The sequence below is a fragment of the Lygodium microphyllum genome, chromosome 17, assembly GCF_053477565.2.
Source record: "Lygodium microphyllum isolate KBCC chromosome 17, Lygodium_microphyllum_v1.1.10, whole genome shotgun sequence".
In the NCBI taxonomy this organism is placed as follows: Eukaryota; Viridiplantae; Streptophyta; class Polypodiopsida; order Schizaeales; family Lygodiaceae; genus Lygodium; species Lygodium microphyllum.
Genome location: NC_141151.1, coordinates 76,394,033 through 76,407,068, shown reverse-complemented (window position 1 = coordinate 76,407,068; position 13,036 = coordinate 76,394,033). Strand labels below are relative to the sequence as shown.

At 44.2% G+C, this 13,036-nt stretch overlaps 1 protein-coding gene across 5 annotated transcripts in view; it reads right to left on the bottom strand.

Annotated features, from left to right (window-relative positions):
- SKL2 (shikimate kinase like 2) overlaps positions 1–10,757 on the bottom strand; it is an 83,599-nt gene extending 72,842 nt beyond the window's left edge. For 2 of the 5 annotated variants that reach the window (XM_087697661.1, XM_087697660.1), the window contains exons 1-2: positions 10,334–10,757; positions 9,664–9,857 (exon numbers count right to left, since the gene is read on the bottom strand). In XM_087697661.1, coding sequence (XP_087553787.1) covers positions 9,664–9,857; positions 10,334–10,591 — 452 coding nt within the window. In that variant the 5' untranslated portion in view covers positions 10,592–10,757. The remainder of the gene's footprint in view (positions 1–9,663; positions 9,858–10,333) is intronic. The other 3 variants (XM_087697659.1, XM_087697663.1, XM_087697662.1) reach the window with 3 other exon arrangements.
- Positions 10,758–13,036: the final 2,279 nt, after the last annotated feature.

The following is a 13,036-nucleotide window of genomic DNA, read 5'->3' as shown; positions in this document are numbered from 1 at the left end:
AAAGCTTGAGAAACACTACTCAAAGTGTATTGAGAGGTGTGGAAGAAGAAGTTCTATAGAACTAAGTATGCCCCAAAGTAAATAGGCATATATACAAGGCCAAGGAAAAAACCTCCTAAAGCGAAAACAAATATGCCCCAACAATCCTAAGCGTGTTTACACATATCAGTACCGAAATATGGTAACAAAAAGGCTAGCCATTTTGACAATAAGTGTTGATCAAAGGCAAGAGGCACACAACCCAAACAAGAGACTCAAATCCCTATCCCTTAGTGCAACCCCCAACAGGGGGGCCAAGATGGTGGCAACCAAAATCAAGGGCACTCGGAGACCAGACCCATACTGCCACCAGTCAACCATCATAGCCAATATTATTCTCAGCTCCAAAGGGCATGTCAGACCGGTCTGCAAGACATGAGGTCCACCTTGTCCTTGTGGATGCATCAGAGAGCAAGCATAGTCCACATTCGCAAGTTACCTCCCGACACAATGACCTACAAAGGCCCACTCTACTCAACCAAGCACATATTCTCCTATTTTGATCATGGATAGCAAAGCCAACCATCGTATTGTGAGAGTGCGCAACGGAAGAGGAAATACGAACACGGAGGAGAGGAGAGAAAGCAAAGAATGAAGGAAGAGAAATCTGCACTGACTGAAATGAATGCTGAATACACTGAAATGGACTGATCAGTCCCTGCACGCAGCCCGAAGCGTCAGTAAGGGAATCAGATCAGGCTGATGACGATGGCAGCACCAAAGACGGAGGAAGATGACGGAGTCGGAGTGTGCACCTGCCAAGGAAGGAGGGAAGTTGATAATACAACTGACTGGCAAGTGGGAAATGGCTATAAATAGCCAAAAAACCCACAAACTGGCCGACCTGAAATTTGAGGCCATAAATATGTCCGACCAGCATTTAATGCTGATCTGACCAGCATTTAATGCTGGTAAAAATGCCAGGAATGCTCAGAAAAATCCCGGAAAGGGTGGACAATGTCCGGCAGGTGAGGCAGGCTAAAGAATGCAGAAATTGCCCCGGGAAATGCACATCTGAGTGCTCTAGAATGAGCTACCTCCTCCGTCAAAACAAGTGATAGACAAGTCAGAGCTCCTAATGTCCTCGTCTGACTCAGACTGAGGCTCACAGGCAGGAGATGACAAGGCATGACAAACATGACTGCTAACACCCCCTCTCAGATCCTGGATGTGGCAGAAGGCCAAGGGAGAAACGGATCCGGGGATGGCAAGAGGAATGCCAATGTCGATGAAGTCCGTCGAAGTAGACTGCCGCTGAAGGAGCTCCTCACGATCCTGGAAAGCCCCCTCTAAAACACTAGGGGCCAGGGAATCCACAGCCGCATCACCGAGATCGTCCCCCTCTGAAAGGGATGGGGGGTACGAGGGAACCACCGGAGGAGAAGGTGGGGGATGGGAAGGAACCTGTGGAATAGAAGGTGCACAAGCGGGAATGGGTGTAGCAATAGACTGCCTCGGAGGACCCTGCATCAAAGAAGGGGAATGGAGCCTGTAAAGCCCGCTCTCCTGCCAACCTGTAGATAAGACAGCTCCTGTAAAAGAATCCTCAATAGCAACGGCATGCTCGGTGAAGATCACTCGTGTGCCAAGCCTCGTAAGGCCATAAACTGAGAGGAGGGGAAGGCCCAAGTCTGGAACATGTAGGGCCTGGGAAAGGAAGCTCGTAGATCGGTCTGTAAACAAAGGCAATGTGCCAACACCACTAATAGGCACCGATAAAAGGTCACCAACAGTGACTGAACCCTCTGATGGACGGAGATCCTGTAACAAATCACCTCGGGGAGTCATATGACTCGTAGCACCACTGTCCACTAACCAAGGCTGCGCAGAAGACACTGCAGCCACGGAAGAAGGATCCTCCTCCAAAGCGTGGATATGAAGGAACACTGACTCATGGGTAACAGCTGGTGTAGAGGTAGAAGAAGGCTCCGATGTAGATCCACCCTTCGCTCCCGGACGAAGGTGAGGGTACTGCTTCCAGCACTTCTCCTCGGGATGTGTCCCTTTCCCACAGTGTGGGCACTTCGGTCTCTCTGAATCTGAGTCAGAGCCTGAAGAACTATCCTTCTTCTTAGCCTTTGACCTCTTCTTCTTCTTCTTCTGTCCTCCCGAACCTGCAACAAAGGCTCTAGTGGAGTCGGATCCACTAGCACTGACCTCTCTGAGTCGCTCGTCATGCTCCAAGACAAGCGGGGATAACTCCTCCCATAGAAGCTTCTCACGGGTCCTCGATGTAAGTAGGCTGGTGTAGAAGACATCAAACCGAGGCGATGGCAGCTGAGTCAAAAGAATCATAGCCATGTCTTCAGAAGATATCGTCCGACCGAGGGATGCAAGCTCATCCCTCATATCCTGTAATCTGTTGATGTGGTCCTTCATGGAAGGACTATCATCAATAGCGAGCATCCGCAACTTCTTTTCGAGAGATATCCGGTGGGCAAACGTCTTCTGTTGATAGAGAGACGCTAGCTTCTGCCACACGTCCGCTGCAGTCTTCAACCTGTGAACATGAACAAGGACAGAATCCTGCAAACTCAGAAAGAGGAAAGATCGGGCTCTAGAATTGAGCCGATTCCATAAGGCTGCGCGATCCATAGATGTCCCATCTGCGGGATCCACCTTAGGCCGGGGAATAGGAACAGAAACAAGCTCCCAAAGATCGAAGGAGTCCAAGATACACTCCACCTTGCAGGACCATAGAGAAAAGTTGGAGCCATCCAACCGGTCCTCTTTGGGCAGCTGAGGAAGTACGGGTACCTGTACAGGGGGTACCAAAGGCTGCATCGTCGGCCCACTAGAAGGGGATCGCCGAGATACATGAATAGAAGGGGGACGGGAAAGAGGAATAGACTCCGGACGACGGTCCTCGCGATAGAAATCACGCCTCCGTTCAGATGAATGTCGAGACAAAAGCTCATCATCTGAGCCATCAAAACCTGTAGACTGATGAGAAGACATCTTCCAATCTGCAAACACCAAAACACAACAAGGGAAGGTTGCCGGTGCCGAAACACAAACACCAGAAGCTCCTGAGCTGGCCGCCTTGCACAGAACGCAAGGATGATGTCAAACGCAAATGCTGACGATGCAATCACCACAGAAAAACAGCCGCCTGCCTGAAAACGCAGCCTGGGAAGAAGTCGCCAGCAGGAAAAGAGCCGCCGGACGAAGGAACAACAGCCAGAACAGCAAGGCGCAGGCTGGAAGGGTGTCGCCCAGCTGGAGGAAGGCCGCCGAGGCTGAAAACGCAGGCAGGAAGAGGGTGGTGATGATGTGGCAGCCACTGGAGAAGGCGCAGCAGCAAACGCAAATTTGTTGACACCAAAACAGGCCGCCCTGATCAAGGAGATGGTGCAGAGGATGACGCCTCAGCTGTTGGAGACGTCTTGACCAGCAAACGCAGAGTTGTGGGTGTTCTCCCGCGTAAAACTCAGCTCCATGTACTCTCAGTTTGGCGATGATACCATGTGAGAGTGCGCAACGGAAGAGGAAATACGAACACGGAGGAGAGGAGAGAAAGCAGAGAATGAAGGAAGAGAAATCTGCACTGACTGAAATGAATGCTGAATACACTGAAATGGACTGATCAGTCCCTGCACGCAGCCCGAAGCGTCAGTAAGGGAATCAGATCAGGCTGATGACGATGGCAGCACCAAAGACGGAGGAAGATGACGGAGTCGGAGTGTGCACCTGCCAAGGAAGGAGGGAAGTTGATAATACAACTGACTGGCAAGTGGGAAATGGCTATAAATAGCCAAAAAACCCACAAACTGGCCGACCTGAAATTTGAGGCCATAAATATGTCCGACCAGCATTTAATGCTGATCTGACCAGCATTTAATGCTGGTAAAAATGCCAGGAATGCTCAGAAAAATCCCGGAAAGGGTGGACAATGTCCGGCAGGTGAGGCAGGCTAAAGAATGCAGAAACTGCCCCGGGAAATGCACATCTGAGTGCTCTAGAATGAGCTACCTCCTCCGTCAAAACAAGTGATAGACAAGTCAGAGCTCCTAATGTCCTCGTCTGACTCAAACTGAGGCTCACAGGCAGGAGATGACAAGGCATGACAAACATGACTGCTAACACGTATGACCTCCATCCAAGACATTTTTGTCTCCCAAACCCCTGTAATTGAGAAGGGCAAGAGAAAACCAATCAACAAGTAACAACATCTACAAGCTGTTAAGACAGGGCAACAGCAGTAAATGACTAATTTTCTTCAATTCTTTACATCTACAAGCTATTGAGATAGAGCTGCATCAGTGAATGACAGATTTTCTTCGGTTCTTGGCGAAGAAAGTCCGAATTTTCTCTCTCCTCTCAGCATTCTCTCTCATCTCCTAGCCTTTCAACAACTTTGCTCCGAAGATTATAACATTGACTCTACTATGGAAATAACTTCTTAGTCACAAGATCCATGGTCTAGTTCGCGTCAAGTTTAATACTAACAAAGTCCAAAATCTTGCTTCTATGGACGATGTATATTACATCCCCCAACTTGGGATGAATCTTTTGTCCGTTTAGCAACTTTGCCAATTAGAGCTACCAATTTTCTTTATTGAGACCATAGTCAAGGTCATAGACTCTCAAACTCGTTTAGTAATTGCTCCCAACAATGCACAACCTAATGGTCTCTACATGATGACTCAGTTTCTTTCTCAACCAACTACTCAAGACTTAAGAGTTCCACCACTTCCAAGTTTTAGCCACCACACAAAAGCCTACAAACACTAAGCACCTTTGACATTATCACTTCAAACACCTTGAATATGACTTGCTCTTTAAGTTATTACGCCATCAAATGGTTTAGAGCTTCCATACCTTAAATTGTTCAAAGATGTCTATTCAACCTATTAGCTCAGTAAATAACACCACACTCCATTTCCTCAATAGATCACATAAAGCTAAGATGCCTATTATGAGGACATATATTTTTGAAACCTCACTTAACATGTGGATTAATTTTTAATCACATGGTTAAGTAAATGTTGCACATGTGAGGTATAACTGGGGTTAGAGTAAATCTACAAGCCTAGGACCCAAGGAAATCATGGGATTGTCAAAGGCAAAAGTTGCTATAAGTTATGGTGCACAGGTACTTGATGGTATCTGATGCCAATTGTTGGCCTAGGTCATTCTTTTGGCCATAAGATTCAGTTGGTGACACTAGAGAAGTGGCATTTAACGGTACCTAACGCCAATAATATGGTCAAAGATGGCGCAGAGACACTCACGAATGGAAGTTATCTAGCCAATTTGATTATTGGCCAATCTTTTTTTTTTGCATCAAAATAATTATTAGATTATTTTTCAGTGTTTAAAGACTGAAAATTAATATTTAATTATAAATAGCGCTGAAGAAATCATTTGGGAAGGCTACCACTTGTCAAAAATGTCCATGCAAGACTGAAAAAACATCTTTAAAGATTGGAGAGAGGCATTTCAGTGTATTCAACTTTGCAAGAGAGAGGGAGGAGATGCTATTGGTCTGATGTACAGCCATTGGAGGATCTTTTGAGGTAGCCAAGGGCAAGAGAAGACCAATCAACAGCAAGTAACCGCATCTACACACTATTGAGACACGGCAGCAGTAGTAAATGACTGGTTTTCTTCAATTCTTTGCATCTACAAGCTGTTGAGACAAGGCAACAGCAATAAATGACTGATTTTCTTCAGTTATTCGCGAAGAAAGTCTGAATTTTCTCTCTCCTTTACATTCTCTCTCATCTCTCCACCTTTCTACAACCTCACTCTAAAGATTATAGCATTGAGATCACCAGAGGCTAATAAATTTCAGATATCTCTACTATAAACCCTGATATCTGCAAAGCAAAAATTAGGGTTTAGCAGTAGCCTCAGGAAGCATGCGAGAAATTGGAAGCTCCAAGACTTGGATTCAACAGGGCTGAAGCTGTTTTCTGTCAAATTCAAGTGGAGGGACCAGCAAATCAATGAATTTGGGGAATTTTCCATCTCCATCAAAGCGGGTGAAGGCCAGTTAACTGCCTGAATCAAGGGAAAATCAGATTGAAGACTTGCTGGCCACTTTGGACAGCAAGGGAAATTGAAATATTGAAAGAGATTGGAAAAAACCCATTGTACATCAACTTCTTCTTCAACTAAGTTAAAGAAATACTGAAAGGGGCGCTTGATTTGGAGCCAACAGGATGTCCAATGTCCAAGATTGTAAGTTAATTTGCATTTCTCAGTTTTATAATAAATATTGTTGTTGTAACTAGGTTGTAATCAGGGAATGGTAACCCATCCACGGAAGGAAAGCTGGTTACAATGCCTCCTAATCCCATCAAAATAAGAGAAAGTGAAAGAGGCCCAAAGGCAAATCTAGGTTAGGAAGCAAGACCGACAAGGTGACAAACCTAGGACAATTGGAAACCAAGAAGCTTTTTCTTACTATGGAAAAGATGCTTTAATCTATTGAGAAAATACACTTGCGTCCAAAGTGCAATTTCCTCAACTAGTTGCTAATCCACATGAGGAACCACTGGTATCTGAGAACACATCAACCCAATAATACAAAACAAAGTAGCTGCTTTCAAGTGATCATACTCAAGATAAACTGGAAAATCCAAGGAAGGACAAACATGACATAGCCCTCATTTTTTCCAAACACATATGGGTGTATATTCTAGAGCATAAATATGACACATTCATCTACTTCTCATCATTGGTGCTTGCAAATGGATAATCAAACAAATCACCATGGAAATTGTATTAAGAGTGATAGTGGTGGTGAGTTTATCTCCCACAAGTTCATCAAGTTTCTACAAAAGCATGGCATTTCTCATTGGCTCACCTATACCAACTCACCCTCTCAAAATGGAGTCATAGAGCATGAGAATGCAACTATGATGAACATGGCACACTCTATGTTGTTCGCAACAAAGCTCCCTGATAACCTTCGGGTTGAGGCTGTTAATATTGTTGTGTACATTGATTGCCAACTGTGGAAGTCCCTCAGAAGACCACCTTTGAGGCATTTTTTGGCACTTGGGCTATGATTTCCCACTTCAAAGTTCTTCAGTATCATGCTTACATATGCACTCCTAATGATAAGATAGAAAAGCTCACTCCCTGAGTTAATCTCCTAATTTTTATTGGATATTCCTCCAAGACAAAAGCCTATCGCTTGTTCAATCCTCAAACAAACAAGGTGATTGTCCAAAGAGATATTGTTTTTTATGGGAGGGATATGTGGAGTCCACTACATTTGCGTCTAAGTCGATTCCTCTATCCATCATAAAGGAGATAGTGCCGTCTAAGCAAGGTTTGCTACCCAATCCTGACCTACCTCTAGAATCTTCAGTACTTAGGGCTTCTCTACAAGATCCATTACCTCGTTGGTACCAATAAACCATGTGGAATTCGAGAATCCTTCCACCTGATTCCACTTTCAAGGACCCTAGAAGATCTACCCGGCTTACACCTAGTGTCTCATTTACATTTGTCTTTACAGCACATTATATAACGAATTCTAAATCGAAGAGTTAGCAAGAGGCTCTAAAGCATCTCCAAAGATGAGAGACCACGGAAAAGAAGCTTGAGAACATTGACTAAAATAAGACTTGGGAGTTGGCGGATCATCCGAGCCACAAGAAAGTCATTGGGATCATGTGGATCTTTAGAACTAAATTGAAAGCTAACAGAATTTTGGTAAATACAAGGCTCACCTTGTAGTGCAAGGTCTTCAACAAAAACATGGCATCAATTATGAGGAGAACTTCGCATCCACTACACAATTGACATCTTTCCACTACACAGTCGGCCACTCTATTAGATGGATCTCAAAAGTACCTTCCTGAACAATTACAGTCGGCCGCTCTATTAGATGGATCTCAAAAGTACCTTCCTGAACAATTCCTTGGAGGAGAAAGTCTATGTGAAGCACACTCCCAAATTTCTTTTTACAGACCGTAAAGTCAAGGTTTACGGAAAGTTGTTTATGGGCTAAGCAAGCACTACATTCTTGGTTCCATAGGATGGAAGAGTTCCTTAGAACTCATGGTTATAATTCTACCCCTTATAACCCGAATCTAAATGTAAGATCTACTTCAGAGGAGGTCAACTATATCCTTCTATAAGTTGATGATCTATTTATCACACACTCAAATTATACTACCATAGTGAATATAAAGGCCCAGCTTTGCTTCATATTCGAGATGTCTGACCTTGGTCAATTGTCCTACTTTTTGGGGATGGAGATATCGAGATCTAGGGATAGTATTTTTATCCCCTAGTAGAACTACACCCTTCAATTAGTTGAGTAGTATTGCACTAATCAGAGACGGCCTATGGCCACGCCTCTTGATCCACTGCCAAGCTTTCTAAGGATTCCCTAGGTTGACCCTTCGATGAGCATACTCTTAGGTCAATTGTAGGAAAATTACTCCAGTTGATTCATACTAGGCCAAACCTTGCATACTCAGCTCCTTTACTCAATCAGTATTTCAATGCTTCAAAGTTGTCGTGTTGGATTGCTTGCATGTTTGTTGAGATATGTATAGTATACTTATTATTCTTATGGTCATGATTTGCTTTTGTAGGGTTACACTGATATTAAAGTATTCATAGGCACTGCCAAAAACTTTCCAATAGCCTCTTCCAAACCTTAGATTTTAGGTGGCCTCCAAAACTTGAAATTTAATTTAATTAAAAATTTCTGCCACATCAGCAAGTGCAGTCCCATATCAACATGTCAGAATATGGTTGTGTTTACAAACAGATGCAATGTCTCAAGATTCTCTTTTCAACCATGCAATAATCATCACAAGCTTCCCATTTGGAAAGACCTCCCCTAGTTTTACTCATGTTGTCCGCATCTAACCTCTCGGCTTTGGCAATCAAACATTCCAAGGTCATGCCCATGTCCAATAGTGCTAGTGCAAAAGTCCATCATGGTCATGACTCAAAGTAAGTTCAGATGCTTGTGACACCCAATAGCTATCAATGTTGCTTTCTATTCCTAGACAGCACATGATTCGCAACATAAACTCCCCTTGATCCAGGAGTTGTTGATCCAATACATGTGAAGCTCCAAAGCTGAAAAGGGGGTCATTGATTGTCCAAACAGCCATTGTGACCTAACAGCCTACTGACCAGCCATGTGGTGTTTTACCTGCCTCATCAATCCACCATATTGTCCGCCACTCCAAGGTCTTGGCCAGCCTTACCAACATTCTGCTAAATATCTGCCCTTTCAGATCCTCCATATCACACCCAGCTACTTGGCATTCTTGCTGTGCATGCCTGTACCTACCCATGCTCAACACTCTAGCCCATGTAACCTGCTCCTCAATTGCTCATTATCACCTTGTCTTCAAAAGTGGTTTTTGTTTCTAGGTACCTACCTTAAGTATCCACCACAACAATATCACTTTGACAAAGTGATCAGTCACTTGTAGTAATTTCTCCATTCTCCACTTGGACAATTAACATTCCTACTAGCATACGTTTTAGCGTTTAATGGAAAATATGTTAAGTGTCTTTCTATTTCTGAAAAAAACCTGGCACTCTGGAAATCATTATGAAAATTACACATTAATCAATAACAATTTTTGCGCATTGGTGAGCATAACCAATCATATACAGCATTGGATGCATTCTTACCAAACAGTTTCTGCAGGCTTGATCCGTCCATAAAGCCTTCCCATAGGAAACAGATTCAGTAGCCCAGTTGACAACACCAATGCAACTGAGAGAGATGTTTCTTGAGCATCAACAAAAACGTTGGAAGCACTGACAGGCCTCTTGTTCTCTGGCAAGTGCACCCGCAGTTCAACATCAGCCTTGTCATCACGGAACTGGAGAACAAGCAACAAAATGTGTTAGGCCCTGTTGCATGGCCAACAGGTTTTTCATGACTAATTTGTGGCCATTCGTGTTCATGTATGTTTCCTGCGGAAGGTTTGTCCCAGAAAAAGTGTGGCCAATCATATCACTCAGAATAAATCATGATAGCACAAAGGCTCAACAGCAGAGCTGGAGCAGAAATCACATGAGTTGTAAAAAGTTTAAGCCCGGGGTTATTACATTAATGACTCGTGATTCTATGCATGTAGGCCTTTGTTGAGATATTGTAGACAGAAAAAGATATAAGACCCTATCCTCCCAATGAAACACTCTTCCAGAGAAGCCTCAACATTGATCAAAATTAAAATCGCAGACCAAGGGCATGATTAAATGAGCTTCGAGTGACCCCATAATTCCCAGAGAAGCCTCAAAATCAATCAGAATTAAAATTACTGTACAGAACATGATCGAATGAGCTTTGAGTCACCTCATAATTCTTCTCGGATTGATCAGAGCCTAAGTCTCTGTTGGACTGATGATCATGTGAATCGAGAGCCCAACATTGAAGAGGATGGTATGCAGGCTTTTGTGAATGAAGAGGGGCCCTGCAAACCCATTGCGAGCTTGTGGAGGATGACAGTACCCGCCTGCCGAATCGAAGCTGGAGAGAAAGGGCCCATTTTGACCAGAGAGAGTTTGTGCAGGAATGCAGAGATGATATTGGGGGGCACAGAGAGTTACTCATTGTGTCACCTTCTCAGCTAACAGCGTCTCCCAAGTAGCTAACTATGGATAAGCCGCCTTCAAAGTTCAGGGTCGTTAGAGACCCAGCGGTATCCCGCCGCCCCTCCTTTGTAATGCGACCAGAATAGATCAAATCAGGGAAATAAATATTTACCGGAGAACCTTTGCCCACTTTGCAAACTATTCTTCTTTGGGGTACAGTTTATATAGATTCTAGAATACACAGGTTTAGATTCCTTTTTTTTTTTAATAATGAGCTATGACTATATATTAAAGCCCCACCATGCGTAAGTATATGGACTTGTGGCTTGGAGGGGCTATGCCAACAGAAGCCTGCAGTCATGCTAGAGTACCTTGCCAGTTGGGACTTGTGTGTACCCCCACCACACACCACACCATTTGAGTAATGCATATAACTTAAAAATAAGACAAATCGATTAGACAAGCATTTTGGGGGCGAGGGGCGGAGAGAGAGAGAGAGATTTGTGTAGTGCCACGTAATAAGGCTTGAGGAATCCTTATAGTCCCTCTAGGACTGGGTGAAAAGTACTGCAAAAAAGGCCGATGAGTGGGCCTTGTGGCCTGACTCTTATGAACTTGTCTAGCGATGCCGCCCAAACCCATTAACCAATGTGCAATTTGTGAACTTGCAAAACTCACGAGGCTTTGCCTCGTTTGCTTTATGCTTTCATGAGCAAAGGGAATTGGCCATGCGATACCTTTGCTCACAAAAGAACAAACCATGTTTTTCATACGTAAAATAAGAGATGTTTCGTACCTAGTGCGTAAAATGTCATGAATGTCATTAAGCTTATTGAGATTATTTATAAAAGCATATAAATAAATCATATATATTTGTGAACTATAACAAGCAACATTTGTCTATCTACACACAATAATACATTTCCTTGTGAGATGTTGAATGTGTGAATACACACACACACACACACACAAAAAGTGTTCCTTGTGAACGCTATGCCGCAAAGTGGCATTGCAAGGGATTCTTCTTCACACATTATATTTCACTTTTCTCATTATCTCCCCTCAGGCCAAAAAATGTTGTGGTAAGCTTGCTTGGCTAAGCATACTATGGACCCTCTCCTAGATAGTTCTATTCATATGCTCAGCCATACCATTCTGGGGAGGGGTGTAGGGGCGATCAATTGACGCTTAATACCCCGCTCATCACAAATTTTCTCAAAGGCACATGAGACGTACTCACCCCCAGAGGGGCCACTGCGGGAAAAGGGTCTGGCCTGGAGTTAAAAAATAAAGGACACGCAGACGCAGAAGTCTGGTCTGCAAGTAGTACCCTTAACATGTCAAGCTTTCAAGGTGTGAAACACAAATACTCTCTTGGTGACCCTAATACAATCAACCACCTTTTTAGCAAGACCTTGATAATGACCTCGATCGCTTGAAAGATCTCTTCATTAAGAGACTTTCAGAGACAAGGTATTTGGACAACCTCATAGTCCCGACTTATGAATGTCAGAAGGACAAAGAGGACATTAGAGACTATGTCACTCATGTACGTAGCTTCTTTAAGAGAATCCCTACCAATGAACGACCAAACGAGAGAGCGGTCTCTACCGTTTTTATAAACAGAATCCGCAACAAGGAATTTTACAAGGCACTGGCAAGAAACTTGAGCTTGCAAAGAGACATGCTCGCTAGGGTTTTCGATGAGGCAATAAGGGTAGATGACGAGCTTAGGGAGAGAAGCACTAGAAGCTTGAATCAAGATGGCGCTAGCCAAAGAACCATAGAGAAAGCCACAACCTATAGTGAGAGATCAGCCCCTGACATACAGGATAAGGGTAAGAGCACGTCACAAGACCAAGAGCTAGCCGAAGTCGGGATGGAGCTAGCATGGTTGTAGGAGTTGGTAAAGAGATCCACTAGACTGCATGTCTGGTGTGTGCATTATGGAGGCAACCACATCCCTGCCATGTGCTAGGATCCAAGATCCAGGCCTTGTGCAAATTGCGGAAGGTTTGGCCATGATGCAATGCATTGTCGATTGCCAAGAAGATCTCCTTACACACAGCAGTACAACTCACCATACTACAGGAATAGGCCGCCTAACTTCTTTGAAAGAGAAGCCCCATTGGCCCTTCCAGCACCTAATGATGCAACTCTCTCTCTCTCTCTCTCTCTCTCTCTCTCTCTCTCTCTCTCTCTCTCTCTCTCTCTCTCTCTCTCTCTCTCTCTCTCTCTCTCTCTCTCACATTCATGTTGCTCATCCTAACTCACCACCCCTACCACCTAAGCCACCCGTGGCTATCACTACCACCACCATAGAGAGAAATAGAGAGAAACCTATTTATGTGCTCCCACCTCCGCCTTTTATTACTTCTATGCTCCTGCCTCCCCACCTTTCCCTTTGCCATCTCAAGAGCCTATTATCGTCGCTTGAGCTGCTCGCCATAGCCCACCACTGGGG